This window comes from Taudactylus pleione, unplaced genomic scaffold, assembly GCF_031769625.1.
Source record: "Taudactylus pleione unplaced genomic scaffold, aTauple2 ptg000082l, whole genome shotgun sequence".
Classification (NCBI taxonomy): Eukaryota; Metazoa; Chordata; class Amphibia; order Anura; family Myobatrachidae; genus Taudactylus; species Taudactylus pleione.
Window position 1 is genome coordinate 263,414 of NW_028284484.1, and position 19,624 is coordinate 283,037.

At 43.4% G+C, this 19,624-nt stretch overlaps 2 protein-coding genes across 5 annotated transcripts in view; one reads left to right on the plus strand and one right to left on the minus strand.

Annotated features, from left to right (window-relative positions):
• The window catches only part of KLHL17 (kelch like family member 17), a 108,440-nt gene extending 97,266 nt beyond the window's left edge, over positions 1 to 11,174 (minus strand). For 2 of the 4 annotated variants that reach the window (XM_088468165.1, XM_088468160.1), the window contains exon 1: positions 10,363 to 10,858. In XM_088468165.1, coding sequence (XP_088324291.1) covers positions 10,363 to 10,464 — 102 coding nt within the window. In that variant the 5' untranslated portion in view covers positions 10,465 to 10,858. Of the gene's footprint in view, positions 1 to 10,362; positions 10,859 to 10,984 lie in introns of those variants that run through there. The other 2 variants (XM_088468163.1, XM_088468161.1) reach the window with 2 other exon arrangements.
• The window catches only part of NOC2L (NOC2 like nucleolar associated transcriptional repressor), a 117,762-nt gene continuing 109,199 nt past the window's right edge, over positions 11,062 to 19,624 (plus strand). Inside the window, exons 1-6 of the mRNA XM_088468159.1 lie at positions 11,062 to 11,186; positions 13,906 to 14,073; positions 14,361 to 14,541; positions 16,931 to 17,047; positions 17,371 to 17,488; positions 18,068 to 18,155. Coding sequence (XP_088324285.1) covers positions 11,062 to 11,186; positions 13,906 to 14,073; positions 14,361 to 14,541; positions 16,931 to 17,047; positions 17,371 to 17,488; positions 18,068 to 18,155 — 797 coding nt within the window. The remainder of the gene's footprint in view (positions 11,187 to 13,905; positions 14,074 to 14,360; positions 14,542 to 16,930; positions 17,048 to 17,370; positions 17,489 to 18,067; positions 18,156 to 19,624) is intronic.

The window sequence follows — 19,624 nt, forward strand, 5'->3', positions numbered from 1 at the left end:
TGAAAGTCAGTTGATACGGAAAATTTCAAAAACTTTGAATGTATCCTCAAGGGCAGTTGCAAAAACCATCAAACGCTATGATGGAACTGGCTCTCATGTGGACCGCCCCAGGAAATGAAGACCAAGTTGCATACACACACACAACGATTTTGTTACCAACGATTTTATGAACGATTTTCTGTCAGATTATCTGTCAGATTTTTTAAAGAATAATGAACGATTCTTTGAACTACAAACGATTTTTGTAACTTCCCTTAATGAAAATCGTTCAGCTGGTCAGTCAGAATGAACTACAAACGGGAACGCGCATGAACGATAATCATTCATCGCTATAACTCAGAAAATGAACAATTTCTCAACGACTGAACGATAAGGACGTCGTTATAGTTAAATCGTTCAAAAAATCGTTACATGTGTATGCCCCTTTAGAGTTACCTCTGCTGCAGAGGATAAGTTCATTAGAGTTACCAGCATCAGAAACCGCTACTTAACAGCACCTCAGATTAGAGACCACATAGTATTTAAATAGCAGACAAATCTCAACATCAACTGTTCAGAGGAGACTGCGTGAATCAGGCCTTCATGGTCATATTGCTGCGAAGAAGCCACTACTGAGGATGAACAACAAGAGAATTGTTTGGGCCAAGAAACACAAGGAATGGACATTAGACCAGTGGAAATCTGTACTTTGGTCTGATGAGTCCCAATTTTAGATTTTTGGTTCCAACCGCCGTGTCTTTGTGAGACACAGAGAAGGTTAGTGGATGGTTTCTGCATGTGCGGTTCCCACTGTGAAGCATGAGAGGAGGTGTGATGGTGTGGGGGTGCTTTGCTGGTGATTTACTCAAAATTCAAGGCACTTAACCAGCATGGCTGCCCAGCATTCTGCAGCGCCATGCCATCCCATCTGATTTGCGCTTACTGGGACCATCATTTGTTTTCCAACAAGACAATGACCCCAAACACACCTCCAGGCTATGTAAGGGCTACTTGACCAAGAGGGAAAGTGATGGAGTGCTGAGTTAGATGACCTGGCCTCCACAATCACCTGACCTAAACCCAATTGAGCTGGTTTGGGATGAGTTGGACTGCAGAGTGAAGGAAAAGCAGACAAACAAGTGCTCAGCACCTCTGGGAACTCCTTCAAGACTGTTGGAAAACCATTCCAGGAGACTACCTCATGGAGCTGATTGAGAGAATGCCAAGAGCGTGCAAAGCTGTCATCCAAGCAAAAGGGGGCTACTTTGAGGACTCTAAAATATAAAACATATTTTGATTTGTTTAACACATAATTCCATATGTGTCCTTTCAGAGTTTTGATGTCTCCAGTATTAATCTACTATGTTGAAAGTAAATTTAAATAAACATAAAACCACTGAAAATATATATATATATATATATATATATATATATATATATATATATATATATATATATATATATATATAGAGAGAGAGAGAGAGAGAGAGAGAGAGAGAGAGAGAGAGAGAGAGAGAGAGAGAGAGAGAGAGAGAGAGAGAGAGAGAGAGAGAGAGAGAGAGAGAGAGAGAGAGAGAGAGAGAGAGAGAGAGAGAGAGAGAGCTCCATAGTGCAGATAAAAATGGTAAATTTAATAGACAATCAATAGGTGCATTACAATGTCGGCGCTCAGTGGAGCCGCCCGTACCTGAAAACAAACTGTGTGGGCTGGTTACAACGTGATGTGTTAAAACAATACTCCACCAGAAGTCATCGGCGCTGACCCAGAAGACCTCCGGGCTCACACACCCTGCTGCTGGATACCGCAAAGTAAACCACAGCCGGTCGGACCACGTGCAGCTGGGGGATCGCTAGTGCCAGCTGGGGATTCCTAGGAGATACGTTACAGAGGCCCCGCCCTAACGCGTTTCGGCATGGACTTCGTCAGAGGGCTGGGCTCTGTGACGTGACACACTTCTTTTAAAAGCTGATTCAGCCAATCGGTGTATAGAATGTGTAAATCTATACACCTGAACCCTATAGTTTACTAAGGACAAATGAAATCGTTTTTCACAGCGAGCACCATTTTGACACACACAATTAACCCTTTCACAGCTGTCCATAAAACAATATTGGCATAAAACATGGGAATCCGTGTGCTGTGGTGTCATGAAATACGCGGAGTCAATATATATCTAAATCTTACAAATCAATACATCATAAATGAATAAAGCAAAATGATACAGATGGCGTAGAGATATAGAATTAATAAAAAGTACAATAAAATATTGTTAAAGACTTGTTAAAAAATATTGAGAGACTACTCATACGTAATTAATAAAATGAAAAACATATGTTATAAAATTAATAACTCTTAAAAATGTTATATATCCTACATGTAAATAGTCTGTAAAACTCTATTTTCCTCTTTGATAGGCCACCAGACAAGAAAAACAGAAAACGGAGCACAGAATTGATTTTAGATAGCTGGGAATAGTATTATCTCTCTCGAATGAAGGGAGTGATTTCTATTCCTTCGTTTAGGGTGTGTGAGCCCGGCGGTCTTCTGGGTCAGCGCCGATGACTTCTGGTGGAGTATTGTTTTAACACATCACGTGGTAACCAGCCCACACAGTTTGTTTTTAGGTACGGGCGGCTCCACTGAGCGCCGACATTGTAATGCACCTATTGATTGTCTATTAAATTTACCATTTTTATCTGCACCATGGAGCGCTCTCCTCTCCTTTTATATTAACAGAACCTTGGACCTGGCATCCGGTCTTTTCATTGTGGAGAGCAGCGGTCCGTTATTATAGGGACCTGGTGTTACAGAAAAGAATAAGTACTCTTGTACCCAATATTGGTGTTTTTATTGCTGGACTCATGAGAGTTTATATGACTTATGAACAGTGTCTTTCTATGAACATGCGCAATCACTGACTTATATATATATATATATATATATAATATATTACACACACACACACACACACACACACACACACACACACACACACACACACACACACACACACACACACACACACACATATATAGTCAGGTGCATAAATATTGGGACATTGACAGAATTTTCATATTTTGGCCTCTATTCACCAACACAATGGCTTTGAAATGAAACAAACAAGATGTGCTTTAACTGCAGACTTTCAGATTTATTTTGAGGGTAATTACATCCAAATCAGCTGAACGGTATAGGAATTACAACGGTTTCTGTGCCTCCCACTTTTTAAGGGGCCAAAAGTAATGGGACTATCAACTCGAAAGCTATTTCATGGACAGGTGTGGGCTATTCCCTCATTATTTCATTATCAATTAAGCAGGTAAAAGGTCTGGACTTGATTCTAGGTGTGACATTTGCATTTGGAATCAGTTGCTGTCGACTCTCAATATGTGATCCAATGAGCTGTCACCATCAGTGAAGCAAGCCATCATTAGGCTGAAAAATCAAAACAAACCCATCAGAGAGATAGCAAAAACATTAGGTGTAGCCAAATCAACTGTTTGGAACATTCTTAAAAAGAAAGAACGCACCGGAGAGCTCAGCAACACCAAAAGACCACGGAAAACAACTGTGGTGGATGACAGAAGAATTATTTCCCTGGTGAAGAAAAACCCCTTCACAACAGTTGGCCAAATCAAGAACACTCTCCAGGAGGTAGGTGTATGTGTGTCAAAGTCAACAATCTAGAGAAGACTTGACAAGAGTGAATATAGAGGGTTCACCACAAGATGTAAACCATTGGTGAGCCACAAAAACAGGAAGACCAGATTAGAGTTTGCCAAACAACATCTAAAAAAGCCATTACAGTTCTGGAACAACATCCTATGGACAGATGAGACAAAGATCAACTTGTACCAGAGTGATGGGAAGAGAAGAGTATGGAGAATGAAAGGAACTACTCATGATCCAAAACATACCACCTCATCAGTGAAGCATGGTGGTGGTAGTGTCATGGCGTGGGCATGTATGGCTGCCAATGGAACTGGTTCTCTTGTATTTATTGATGATGTGACTGCTGACAAAATCAGCAGAATGAATTCTGAAGTGTTTTGGGCAATATTATATGCTCATATTCAGTCAAATGCTTAAGAACCCATTGGACGGCACTTCACAGTGCACAAGGAAAATTACCCGAAGCATACTGCAAAAGCAACCACAGAGTTTTTTAAGGCTAAAAAGTGGAATGTTATGCAATGGCCATGTCAATCCCCTGACCTGAATCTGATTGAGCATGCATTTCACTTGATGAAGACAAAACTGAAGGGAAAATGCCCCAAGAACAAGCAGGAACTGAAGACATTTGCAGTAGAGGCCTGGCAGAGCATCACCAGGGAAGAAACCCAGCGTCTGGTGATGTCTATGCGTTCCAAACTTCAGGCTGTAATTGCCTGCAAAAGATTTGCAACAAAGTATTAAAAAGTGAAAGTTAGATTTAGGATTGTTTAGTTTGTCCCATTAGTTTTGGCCCCTTAAAAAGTGGGAGGCACATATAGAAACCGTCGTAATTCCTACACCGTTCACCTGATTTGGATGTATAATTACCCTCAAATTAAATCTGAAAGTCTGCAGTTAAAGCACATCTTGTTTGTTTCATTTCAAAGCCATTGTGGTGGTGAATAGAGGCCAAAATATGAAAATTCTGTCCATGTCCCAATATTTATACACCTGACTGTATGAAGGAGGGACCACAGCAGGTATCTCCGATACCTGCTGCGATCCCTCCATTGCCGCTGGCAGCCGCCTCCCCCATAGGTTTCTATGGGGGACGTGATGCTGCCAAATGTATCAATATCGGGAATGCAAAGCATTCCAGATATTGGCCCCAGCAGCTAACACTATCTGAAGATAGCGTTAGCCGCTGTAGTCTAAGGCAACTTACCGCATATTTAGCCAGCGGAGGGATCTCACGGATCCCTCCTCCGGCAATGAGAGCCGCTCATGTGCAGTCCGTGGGACTGCGCATGCGCAGCAGCCCCGACTGCCCTCCGGAGACATCGCAGGGAAAGGCTCTTTTCTGAGCCAGTCTCCCTACATGTCCCGGATAATGCATCCGGCAGATAGGATCGCATTTTGAAATGCGATCAGAGGCGGTACTGAATGCCCTGATCGCATTGCAAAATGCGATCATTAATAAATGGGCCTCACAATCTGATACACTATCCCACAATCCTACATTGGCAACTTTGTAACAAGTGGAGAAATAGGAATGTGTCTCTAGGATTACAATAATATCAATATGTTTTCAGTGAGCTACATCAATTTTTAAAAGCATCCTTTATTTTTATTGTGTTTTTCTACCCCCATAACCTTACACTTTCCCACCCCACCCTTACCTTGTTCCCTCTATATTCTGCTTTCCCTATGTGGTCTATGTTGTCATGTTTGTCCTACTACATTCATAAAAGCTAAAAAACGTTTAGAAGCCAAAAATTAAAATTATTTTAAACAATTTCATTTTTGGCCATTGGATTAATTTTATTAGGGTTATACTAAAGACATAATTGCTTTATAATCATTTTTCCACACTTATGCAAATATGCATATAACAGCCATTTTACTCAATTTAAGAACCAAAAATACTTTTTATTAGGGCTATTAATACACTTCTATATTGATTTCCAGTGTCAGTTAGGCTTTTTATGCGGTACAGACATATTTGCCCAAAATGTGCTGTAGTTTTCGTTAGTTTCGCCATGCCCAATTACCGCACATATGAGTTTTCACATGTTTTGTAATTGGATAGGGCAAAACGCGGGAGCACGCATTGATAAAGTGAACAAAAACATCTCATCAAAACTGGCGAATGCGGCGAAAACTTCGCCCTAAATCTGGACTGAGCCATTTTTTCAACATATAGCAAATTATTAAATTGCTGACATTTTTTCAATTATATTTGACAAAATTATTAATATTGTGTGTAAGAAAAAGTATTAAAAGAGAAATAACTTATCAGAGCAGTAACAAACCACATAAAGGCAGAAAAGGCCGCCAAACAAAGAAAAAAAATTCAATTATACAATACAATACTACAATATAATGGTAATAAGAGAAATAATAATACCAATACTAATACCCATGTCGCAATAGGGATGTCAGGAAAAGTAGATAATAGGACTTATAAAATATGTAAAATAGATAGTACAATCCATTGTGCAGGTGGGTTGGACCAAGAGACAAATACGTCCAATCAAAGGTCTATAACTCACAGATCCCAAAGAGTAAATGGGCCTATCCATTAGGCGACCTGAAAAACTGAACAACTAGCGTTCAGTCCTTCAGGTCGCCTAGGTGCGGTACCCGCACTGAACGTCATTCAGTGCAGGAGACCGGCCTCCTATCTGAGAACATGTGGAACCTGACGATCGTCGTCAGGTTGATCAGCATGTTCAACAGATAGTCGGCAGTTTTCCAGCAAGGACCCAGTGTGCACGCGCATCGCTGGTCCTTGCCGGCTATCCATTAGACGACTTTCTGAATAATCCGTCCAAAAACCTCCAGGTTTTGGTCAGATCCTTCAAAAAGTAGTCTAATGGATAGGCCCCTTAACTCAGGAGAGTAAGGCAGCATGGTCAGTAAAGTCAGCATTCACTCATTTTAGCTATGAAAATTATTACTTTATATTTAAATGCAAAAAAGGTGAACAAAGGCTAGAAATGATAAGTAGCCAATGTTAGGTCTTAGACAAAAAAAAAAAAAAACCACCAACAAATTACCATAATTTAGTGCTCATATACACAGACATTTTAAGACAATAATGTAAAAAATAAAATAAAACAGACAAAAGCTTACGGTCTGTACCCGGTTTCTCAGTCCATTATAAATCTATTATACAGCAATCTAGTGCCATGTGTCTAGGCTAACGCAAGTCAACTAGACTTGTAGGACACCACCCTCCCAAGACACAGTGAAAAGTTCTGCCGTTTTACCGGTTTAATAAATGGGGACAAAATATAACTTTCACAAAAGGTAGGTGAATGTAATATTTTCAACTACTGTAAGGACAATGAATAGACATCTAAGAGAGGAAAGCACCAGGCCAGACCAGCGGGAAAAACATGGACAGAGAGGAGGAACAGGGGGGAGAACAGGGAGAGACGGGAGGAATGAAGGGGTACAATAATGGGGGCAGAGAAGGGACAGCAGGAGATGGGAGTAAAAGGGGAAGAACATGGGAAAAATAGATTTAGACGGGTGTCACGATACGGCACAAGGAATTCCTCTGAGTAGGACAGGTGTCAGAGTCTGTGTTTTTTGTGGACCCGGGGTGGAAACAAGAGCAGACACAGGTTTAAACTGAAAGGTGGGTTGTTTAATGTGACTGTTTGTTGACATGAATAATAAAATAAAGTCCAGTAATAAGCAAACTGTTAAATATGGCTGAGGGGAGCTGTAGTGAATGGGAGTAAACAAATGTCCAGATCAGTGACAGAGATGAATCCAGATAGACTGTAAGAGTGAAGTGGATATCCTGGTTTGCTGTATAGTGGCTGAAGGGGATAGCCGGTAATGCTGTGATGCTGGCTGAAAATGGAAATCCGGGAATGCTGTGATGTGCTAACTGAGGAGACAGTTGAGGCAGGAGAGGGTCTGGTGGAAGGTGCAGGGCTGATCTCAGCGGAGACCAAGGCAAGACAGAGCAGTGCAGGTTATGCAGGAAGCCAGAGGCCGAGAATGAGCTAGGGCAAGCACCGGAACACAAGTCTAGGTTTCAGGAGAACTCTCTCTCACAGCTACGGGATCTGCACACCGCATGGGGTAAGTAACAGTTTTCCTTACCTACCTGCAACATAGTGTTCACCAAGTCCCTGATACTGTGCCCATGTGTTGTATTTGAGGTGTAGAGGAGAGCAAGAAGGTGCGCATTACGGTCAAGTAACGCCATAAAGAACACCCATCCTACAGATAATATGGGGTTAACCCATTAAGACTATAAAAACTTTTGGGACCATTAACACGATTCTTTACATACAAGAAACTTATGCGTTTGTGGACATTGGACATTTAAGAACACCCAACCTACAGATTCAAAGTCGGGACGTTTTTTACCCATTTGGAACATATAGGTTTTTTCAGAATTATATGGTCACATCCCTTAGTCAGCACACACTAAGATTGCCCCAAAGCGCACCACTACTATCTCTACTCATTGTATTAATTAGAGGCTGGGATACCTCTACAAGTGGAGCAGCTAGGGACGACCTTGAGATAAGACCAAGAGCGCTGGATACCCATACCCTTATAACGCTGTGAACACGTTGCACTGGCAACTACAGGGAGATCCAAACACCCTTAAGTACCGAGTAGCGGAATGTGATAGGCCAGAGGGAGCAGGTGACCTACAGACGATTGGCCTGCTATGTCACATGGCCACAGACAACATGGTGGCGTGCAGACACCTGTGACACAGAGATGCCGCTAGACTTACCCTAACCAGGATGGCCCAATGCTCGCAGACCTCTGCATACAGTCAATGCCAGTCTCCACATGCCAGCTCCCCCGACAGAAGGAACGCGCCATAGCGCCCTCACTGGTAAGGACCACAAACCTCCACGCCGTGAAACCCTGGTCGTGACAACAGGGAGCCGGGGGGGGGTCACGATGGAAAGGAAACAGCTATAGGAGTGACAATAGTAGTGTCCTCAATAAAGGTCAAACCCAGGTGTTGGCTAGACCTAACCAGAGGCACGGAGTCTAATCCACTCTGTGGTCTTCACCACAGAGTGGGATTTGGGTTTCGCCACACCAAATGAGCAGGTCGCGGCCCTCTGGTTAGGTACCTGGGAATGACACTAAGATGAGTGGAAGACTGAGTATACAACGTAGAGTTGAAAAACAGACAGGAGTACGTAGGAAAATGGATGCAATGTATTCTGTAGAATGATGCGCTGATATGCTCTATGAAACATTGCAGGTGATTCAGAGTCAGAATACACCAGGAAGTGACACGAGATTCAGGCACAGGCTAGCATAAAATTAGTATGGGAAGATCTGATAACGGATGCCTTGGGTAACTTGGAAGACCTAGACGCAGGATAGTGTAATGTTAGCACAATAATCCAGACACAGAGTAATATTGGGTGTACAGTGTACCCATACGCAGGGTAGTGTATAGACACACTGTAGATCCAGTCACGGAATACAAACAACTGTACAGGGAACTCAGACGCAGGTCAGTGAACTTGATACACTGTAGATCCAATTGTGGTGTAACGGAAGGTACTTCGTGAATCCAGACGCAGGGAAAGCTACTGAAACTAGTGCTTGGGAATAGTACAGTACAGGATGAGACACAGGAAACTGGTAAATGAGCCAGAGCTGAGTAAACACAAGAGGAATAGCTGGAGCAAAACCGGAGGTTAAACAAAAGTAAGTCACTAGGAATCCAGACAAGGATATGCTCGAAATGGCACAGGTGATAGAGACGCGAGCTGGTTCCAATAATACTAAAGAGCCAGACGCAGACTAGCCATGGGATACGCTATGAAAGTAACCTAGAGCCTGGAATAAATACTGGCATCACATTCACTGGGAAAGCAAAGTTGAACAGCAGCTTCCCGTTCCTGGAGTCAGAATAAATACCCTTAGGTAGTCGGTCATTGTATCAGAGGATCAGCCTAGTGACCACAGGACTACCATTGGAAGAGACTAGTCACATGATACGGACCAACATGGCTGTGCCCATGCCCGCCACCACGGGAACCAGGACGCACACACTGAAGCCCAAGCAGACCCCAGGGAGAACACTCAGCCACCACTCACCTCCACCACCGGCGACTGAACACCTAAGCTCAAGGACGCCGCTGCAGAGGTGAGTAGCGGACGATCCCAGGCCGCATCCTGACAACGGGAGGAAGAACATGTCGGAGACCGGAGAAACAAGAAGAACAGTCGGAGATGGGGTGAGCAGAGGAAATAATGATGAGGGGGGAGGAACAGAGGGAGATGGGAGTAATAAGGAGATAGAGTAAGGAAAGAGAAAGAAAAAAAATCTCTGCACAATAGCCAGCGACACGGCAAATGACATGTCAGCATACTAATTTGTTTTTATAATGTGCTAATTAATGTGTCTCAAGGTTTCTCTGCAGTATTCAATAGAGGTAGACTTGTCCTAATAAGGTGCTTGTGAGGTTCTAAAGGAACTTTGCCAGATAACTTTCCTATATTCTGAACAAGCAATTACCACTTCTTAATGTTGAAAACGGGCATGAAGCGCAGCAAACGGATGTTAGTAAGTGTGTGTGTACAGGGCCATTCAGATAACATTAAAACACTTCAAAAATAAGACAGTGTAGACATCATAGTCAGTAGATCAGTAACGAGTTCTCACTGACATGACATCAGCTGCTCAGGAGAACATATAATAAAGTAATGGTACTGCTCACCCTCTCAGCACTGTTCCACCACCACAAGTTCATGAAGGCAGATCTCAGTGACTCTGTAGGTAGGAAAAGTCCAGTCTGTATATAGCATGATCTCCAGTCCATGTAGCACAAATCAGCAACTATATTAAGGACACTTGGCAACACTCAGGGGGGCTGACTGATCACCAAGATGGCTCATGTGCAGCCAAAATCAGTGCAACAGGTCTCCACCAGCATAGCACCTCCTCACACACTGACAGGCAGGAGGCAATGGGGACACTGATAGTATCCTATGGAGTATCTACTAAAAATGTCAGAATAAAATGATAAACATTGTGGCAATCTGCAGGACAATCTAATACACCATGTCTCCACATAAATAATCAGGCGAAGTAATTTCTCAAGTTAAACAGAAAGGCAAGCCCACAACATAACAGGAGGAATGTCATGTAACACATATACACTCAGTACACCACATACACAGCCCCCCCTCTCTGTCAGGAGAATGGGAAATATATACAGGATTATCAGTTTGTCACGCCCGGCCGCACCGTATTTGAAACATGAGAGCGTTTGATCACCAACAATTCGCGTTCCGTGATTATAAGTAATATTTAAACGTAATAACGATTAAATAAAATACCACCAATAGGTCACTGTTACTCCTCGCGGCACTACGGGGTGACTGCGTGACCGCCCATGTCATATTTGATAGAATACATGTGCCAGAAACAAGGATCTGATCTGAAGCCGCCGCGCTGCACTGTGGGAGGAGAGGAAGCGCCGAGCACGCTGCACGCTGGAGTAGTGGAGCTGAGCAGCAGCATGGCGGCGCCGGGGAAGCGGTGAGTGTCAGTACAGCAGGAATACAGCGCCTATCATGGGGAGAGGTGGGAGCACGGTGTGGCAAACATGGCGGCAGGCGTTGTGTAAAACTCTTGGTGCTGGGGGACTGCTTTTCCTCCCTATATGTAACGTGGCCCAGGGCACCGGCATGCGTTTGGGTCGGGCAGCCAGCTGTTGTGGAACCAGAAGTTCCAGCACGGCATGGCAGGCCTAGGTTGTATGGGCATGCTTAGACTAGGTTATACACTAGATCAGGGATTCCCAACCACGGTCCTCAAGTCAAACTAACAGTCCAGGTTTTAAGGATAGCCATACTTGAGAACAGGTGACTTAAATAGTACCTCCGTTATTTTGATTAAACAATCTGTGCTCAAGCATGGAAATCACTAAATCCAGGACTGTTAGTGTGCCTTGAGGACCGAGGTTGGGAATCGCTGCACTAGATGATATATTTGACGATTTTTCGTTTTGCATCAAATCTGAGCAACAAATCGCCCAGTGTGTACGCACTATTGCGTGTTCCCGTGCATCGTTCATCGCATCTACAGATCTAGCTGCAGTGCAGACAAGTCCTAGGATATCGTAAAGAATTTAGTTCAAATCTTTTAGTGTGTAGGCCCTGCCGGATGACCGAGGGGAGGTAGCCCCCCTGCACCAAGAGCTGCACAACATCTGCTGCCATGTTTTAACGTTATCTAGTAAGCGATGAAACGACCAAAAGATGACCCTTGCATCTTTTGCATATTGTCTAGTGTGCACCCAGCTGACCTACAACAGGTTTAGATTCTGTAGGGCACAGTCTCATGTAGTAAGCATTATACAATTACTTTAGTAAATAAAGCTGGCTACACACTAGACTATTTTCTTTTGTTTAAATGATTTGACGGTTTCCGACGGATCGGAATGACAAATCATTCATCTTCCAGTGTGTACGTACTATGCGCGCTCCTGCGTTGTCTGTCCCATCTTCAGATCTGTCGTACATGCTGCTCAATCTGAAGATGTTACTGACTGTCCCATGCATTTGGATGCGGCGGGAGAACAACATATCGTGCGGTCATTCAAATCTTGTGTGTACGGACCACCGCACGATATGTCGTCTGTCGCATCTGCTGTCACCTGTGTACACAGATCGTCTAGTGTTTACCCAGTTTAAGTGATGCTGCGAACGGTAAGGCAGTCTGTGCAATGGTACAGTAGGTGTCCTGAGATCTAGCGAGAGACCGCAATATGTTGGTAGTAGATGTACCCTCATTCACCTAGCGCAGTGGTTCTCAAACTTGGTCCTCAGGACCCCGCACAGGTCACATTTTCCAGGTCACCCAGCAGATGCACAGGTGTAATCATTACTCACGTATTCATTTGATACATTTTAAAAGATCCACAGGTAGAGCTAATTATCTCACTTGTGATTCTGTGAGGAGACCTGGAAAACATGCACTGTTTGGGGTCCTGAGGACCGAGTTTGAGAACCTGTGACCTAGTGTTTTTTGTGCAACTTAAACGCTCCGCCACATGTAGTAATTAGTACTTTTTCCTGAATTTTGCAGCCAAATATAAAGTTGCTTACACTGTACTAGGCACACTAGATTAGTACGTTTGTCACAAAGGAATTGGTATGAAATACTAAAGCCGCAGATTAAGCATAAAGATACTGTGTACATGGAGCGAGTCATGGTGTCTTTTTGCCTTTTTATCTAGAGTAGTGACTGAGCCGCACACAGAAGTACATGCAATTCCGTGTCAGTATTCAGGGTATCCCTTGCATTGTACGTTTCTCTCATTAGTGATGCATATTTATAGCGTCACATGGCGCTGCTATATCATAAAGTAAGGACTTGGGTACCTCTTTGGATGAAGTTCCCACATGATTTTAAATATTGGATCTATATACTACAAGTATTCCTATGTAGCTGTCATAGAATCTCATTAAACACCATGGCCACAGACCCTATAACAAGGCCCTCTTGCACTGACTGGGTACAAAATGCTCCTGTATTTGCCAAAATTTACAACCTTTTCATGAGTCAAATCGGGTATATTTTGTACTAGTTGGAAGGAGTCATATTGGAGAATCTGCGGCCAGCAGCACTACTAGTGTTTGGCAATCTCCGCATGCTTTGATTTATTTCCTACCTGAGCATTCATTTCAGTCGGGCATTTTGTATGTGCATGCTGGCTTTATTTTTTTAATTGGAGTCTGACTAAACTTGGTCATTATGTTTGTGCATATGTGGCATGAAAATTAGATTGTAAACTCTGTTGGAACAAAGTAATCTCTGTAAAGTGCTGCAGGATGTATAGGTCCTACATAAATTATGGGTAATGACTTCTAATAAGAGAGTCAAGGCACTCTAATGGTGGGTACACACCTGAAAGATATATCTGCAGATGAATGACCATCATCTATCCGGCAGCCGCGGGTCTCGCTGACAGGGAGGCGGGTCGGGGGCAGGGCTGTCCCCCTTCCCTGCGGCTGCCGCTGTGTGTGTATGGGCGGTCTGCAGACCGCCCGTACATACTTGCCTATGGACAGATATGTGCAGCACAGCCAATGCGATATCTGTGAACTACGCGGTTCACAGACATATCGTCTGTACACACTGGCCGCCGGCCAGCGGATATATTGGCTGATCAATTCATAGGCCAAAATATCGGCCAGTGTGTACCCAGCATAAGCCATGCCTTATCACTGATTGTTATTTCTGTTTCATGTAGAAAACTTGCAGAGCTAAATGTTGAAGAATTTATGACGACAGCCTTTGATTCAGATGGAGACGGCGGCTTTGATGAAGAAAATGGGGAAGAATCCGACAAAGAAATTGAAACCAAAAAGGTGAAGAAGTTGAAAAAAAAGACCACAGTAAAGAAAGAAACTGGAGACAAGTAAGTTCTCTTGTGCTGAGAGATTGTTATACCTGTTGCTCTCATATTTGATCTCTGGGGTAGTGGAAGCACAATTTTAGAACCTTTCTGTACTAAACATAACTTCTATTTCTTAAACAATGTAATGTTTTCATTTCAAAATCTTCTTACAATTGCTTACAAGACAGCATTGCAATGGTGGTGCAGAAGGCAAATGCTCTTGACAAATATTATTGATTTAAAGAAAAAAAATGTTCAATGCAGCAACTAAATGATGACCTTTTTTCTCTCTCCATGTGCCACTAAAGGGAGGTAAAGAAAACAAAAGGCAAAGCCTCTGAGCACAAGGACCAACTCTCTCGTCTCCAAAAAAAAGACCCAGAATTTTACAAGTTTCTGAAGGATAATGACCAAACTCTGCTGAACTTTAATGACTCGGACAGCTCAGATGAAGAGAGTGGAGCTCACCAACTTCCCGACCACCTAGAGGTAACAGGACAGTGTCTCAGCAGCTGGCTGGGGTGTAGTAGGTATTACCGCCAGACGCATGTCCGACTGTTCAAATCCCGACAGAGGCAACCCGGCAAGGGTAAAAATCCCGATCGTCCCTAAGGTAAGTATCACTAACCTAATTCCCTCCCCCTCTAACCCTCCCTTAGGGGTGCGTAACCTCCCCCCCCAAGTGCCTAACCCGAATCCCCCCCTCTAAGTGCCTAAAGCTAATGCAAATCATTAGATCGTGTACGATCGATTGAACATTGTTCACTTCAGCTGCCGAAGAGATTTCAAGGGCGATTGCATACGACATCGCATCGTATGCAAATTGCACGGTGTATGGGGGCCTTTAGATTTGGGAGGGATGCGTTCAAATTTAAATTGCAGTGTCAAAAAAAACAAACTGTCCAGCATTTGTAGGCTACATGCAAAAGCAGCCAGTATTTACTGCATGCAAAAAAAAAGTGTATGTATTTGCACCCCTTGCATTGCAACATGGCTTGTTCAGGTATACAGTTACTCTGAATCAGGACCTATTTCAGTTGAAAATATACATAAAACTCAAATCGCTACCCAAAAATGACACAATTTCCAAATAATATATGTAATGCATATAAATACTTGATTTAATCGCTGCAGTTCAGTAAACCTTCTGTGGAGGTTTAAAATATACCATACAAATAAAAAATAGCTGAAAAACTGCGCAAAAGCACCAAAATACTGATGGTTAACAGTAAAAAATAAATGTATTCAAGTACACATACGATACATAAAATACTAAAATTAAGGATAAAAAAGAAAGAATGTCACTATCTCAATAAAAAATGAATACAAACTGTCTCTGCAGGCTTATAGTGGTGGTAATTAGTAGCAAGCTGTTAGTCCAGTGGTTCCCAAACTGCCGTGGCACCCTGGGGTGCCTTGGGACACTTGCGGGGGTGTCTCAGGTTGGTGGTCCAGCACCAAATCAAATTATTTATGGTCAATGTAATATAAATATGTGAACAAACAGAATGCGCAAAACTGTCCACCACCACATAACTGACCCTAAGGATGACAGGTCAGCACAATTTAATTTGCGACTTTACTACACTTTTTTTCTGAATTTCTCAATAACAATCTTTTGGCTTAGGGGTGTTGTGAAAACAATGCTTATACTCTAGAGCGCCACGGTTCAAAAAAGTTTGGGAACCACTGTGTTATTCTCTTGGTCAGGGGCAGCCTGCTTTTTTAAGACGAGTGCTAGGACACATGCACAATTGCCTTTTAAGCTTCAATAATGACTTTTGAACATATCCCACTAAAAAAATATGTATAAGCCATGTATAGATTGTCCAAGTGGGCGGACATTCTATGGATGGCTTATTTATATAACCCTCCCCCTAGTGCCTAACCCTAACATCCGGCAGCTTAACTATAACCCTCCTCCAAGTGCCTAACCCTAATTTTAAAAATGTTGAAAAAAAGCCATAACAAAAAAAAAAAAAACTTTTCGACAATTTGTGTGTCAACGTTCTGTGCCTGTTCATGGTTCCCCTCTTTTACCCCGTACTAATTATCCATGTTAACTTTGCCTCTCTTAATTTGGAACATTAAAATCTGTCTCTTTCTAGATGCTATGCGTTATCTACGTATATATATTTGGGGAAACAGTCGGAAAGCCGATGGACGGAATCCCTACCGCCGGCTTCGCGACTGTATAATCCCGGCAAGGGTTAAATGACAGACGTCGAATTCCCGACTACTGTCATTTTCCCTACGCCGGGAGCCCGACACCCGGCTTACCGATCGAAGGTAAGCCGGGTGACAGGCGCGGACAGTTGCGACGGGGGGAGGGTTAGGTTTAGGGCTCCCAGGGGGGACTTGGGTTAGGCACTCCTGAGGGGAGGTTAGGGTTAGGCACCCCTCCCCGGGGGACTTAGGTTTAGGCGGCGGGGAAGGGGGGGTTAGGGTTAGGCACCCCTATGGGAGGGTTAGGGGGTAGAATAGGGAGGGTAGTGGGTACTTGCCTTTCGACGATCGGGATTTTCACTGCTGCCGGGATGCCGCTGTCGGGATTTGAACAAATCATGCTGAATCCATATATTTGGATGTACAGTGCTCTGTATTGCTTGTAGCAATATTTCTGTAATTGTTCAATCAGATGTTACTTTCCCTTCTATCTTCTGTTCCACTCCCCCCATCTCGCCATATTGTACAAAACTTTTAATACTTTTTTTTTTTAAATAAGAAAAAGTTGGTGATTTTAGTTTTGCAAATTTCAAGAAGCACCTGCTGCTGTTTCCTATCTGTATTTTAGTCCAAGAACTTAAACCCTGCTCACGTAATAGCCTTTTTCTGATTTAGCGACCGCAAAATATAAGTATGTTCTCTCGAAACACAGGAAATGAGCGAAGACTATGAAGATGAGGAAAATGAGGAAGAGAAGCCGCAAAAAAAGAGAAAAGATCAGATTGTAGTCACATTGAAAATTATACAACGCTGGAAGTCAGAAGTGAAGGTGCGTAGCATTCGTTTTCTTACATATGCAATATCAACAATATATACATTGAAGTGAGTTCTGTTCCTGTCATTATTCAGTTTTTCAGAATTCATGGTGCATTATTAGTGGATATTCCCATGATCTATCCTTTGGTTATTAAACCATCTTGGGTGGACTTTTGTGTTCCCACAGCCCTGTTGTCTGGTTTACCTGGTGGTAATGTTATATTTATAGGGGATATCCATAATAATACACAGATATAACTTTTCATGTTGTACCGTTTCATGAGATAATGTGGTTTGTGTTCTTTGAAGTGATCTTTGTCATTCTTGTATATCTAGTCTGACTTGCGGCCAAGACTCTTTCACGAGATCGCTCAAGCCTTTAAAGCTGCGGTGGCGACCACAGAAGGAGCGGTGGGTGATAATCCCAGCAAGTTTAAAGTGACTGACACCGCAGGTAAGGCAACATCTTCCTTGTGTGGTAAACACTAAGCTTTATTTTGACTTTTATTTGATGGTCAGTGGGAAGACTGTCTGCTAATTTAAGGACACTAGCTCTAGCTGAGAGTTTAGCTTGTTCTACTTTAGGCCAACTGAGGGGCAACTAGAGGGTACGTCTAGATTATGAGTTCACTGCTGTGGACTTATTAATTTTTTTATGTTCCTCTTTGTAATTGACCCAAAGGGTTCCACAAGTTACCTGTGCTGTAAACTCAGCACTGCAGACAATTGGGTGTCCCTAAATAACATGGAATGTCCAACGCCGTGAACGGCAAAATCCCTCTGCATGCTGTCTTCATTAAAAATAAAAAACAGCACAAAGATAAAAACCTGCATTAATCAGATATTTCTCAAAGCATTTTACCATACTGTTCTCCTCGTACACATAGGGTTTTACAAGTTACTCTCCTTGGTCAGAGCCTTTTTTTGAAATTTATTTTCTTTTGTCTTGTCTGCCCCCACAAGTTACAATAGACGACTATAATGTGTAATTTGCATATTATTGATGTTCATTCTTTGTTTTTCCATTAAATAGTGTTCAATGCGCTGGTGACATTTTGCATCAGAGACCTGTTTATTCACCTAGAGAAGAAGCTTGACCTGAAGCCAGCTAAGGGAACAAAGTAAGTTACATGATGCTTTTCAGTTGTCCTCTTCGCAATTGCTGCTTCTAGTACAGTATATGTACCTGAACTAAAATGTGTGCACAAACCCTATCCTCGCTCTTGTTCCTCAAATCCGTAGTCTGGCTGTCACACTTGAATGGTCCCTGTCCCTCTCCCCCCACATTAATGTCATTTTCATGATCAAACCCTTCGTGACCCTGGTGGCTATCAGATCTATTAGTCATGCCTTTGTTATATCACACCTGCACTATGGAAATCTCCTATCACGCCTCACCTCTCATATCTATCCTCAGTGTCGCTGCTCGCCTCGTCTTCATATCCGGTCATTCTGATGTGATCTCTCCTCTCCTTCCACTTTACTGGCTCCCTTTTTTTCACAACAGAATCCAATTTAAGCTCCTCACTTTCAAAGCACTTAATCACTTCACCATTCCTGCCTCTTCAATCTCATCTCAACTCATTCTCTTTCTGGCCCTCACATCTCTCCCTCTGAGTGTCATCTTGCCTCTGCACTGTCTTCCTCCTCACACATCCAATCCTCCTCCTTTTGCTGCTCCCTTCCTCTGGTCCTCACTCGCCTGCCTTATTAGACTGTCTAACAGACTGCAGGGACTTGTAGTGCTCTGCAATCTCACCTGTTTATTAAAGTCAACAGACTGAACTACAATTCTTCATTTAGATCCCATGTTCTCCTTCTTAATAAATGTAAAATTACTGAAGTGTATTTTCAGCAATTTACAAAATTTTGGGGTACAGAAAAATGTGTTTAATGTGTGTGTTTTAAGTGTTTTTAAAAAGTTGTGAGGTAAATGTTTTTTTCTACTTCAGGGTCCATAGGGTATCCACAGGATACCTTGGGGTATAGGTGTGAAGTCAGTCGCTGGGCACCATAGAGTTAAGCTTTTCAGCCTCCCAGGATGCACTTGGGTCCCCCTCCTATACCCCGCCCCTGAGCCAAGGCACCTCAGTTTAGTTTGGTGCCCGGCCGGCGTCGGGTGCACCTGTCGGAGTGGGGGCTAGAAGAGCCCCTGAAGCTTTCTTCAGTGCAGCTGTGGCTGCACATCTGGATGTACAGCATGGACAGTCAGTCCTGACGTCCATGCTGTCTTCCCTACACCCCCCGCCGGTACCAGAACACCGGCACCGATCCGGGGATGCTGGTGAGCATCTGGGGTCACAGCTAGCGGTGACTCCAGATGTTCCGGACCATGGCCGGATCCAAGGGGGACAAAGGTAAGCAGCGGGGTCCCGCGGTGGGTCCCCGCTGGTCACATGGTCCTAAGTCCCCAGGCAGGGGGCTCCCTGGGCACTGGCTGCAGCGTGGAGCCAGGCGACCAACCTGCGCTTTCAACTACCCCCTGGGACAGCGGACCGCAGCAGAGCGGTAGCGCTGCGGCGTCCCAGGGGTTAAATGCATGCCAGGGGAGCGCGCCTTCCCTGTCTCACAGCCGGCGCCTCCCCCGCTG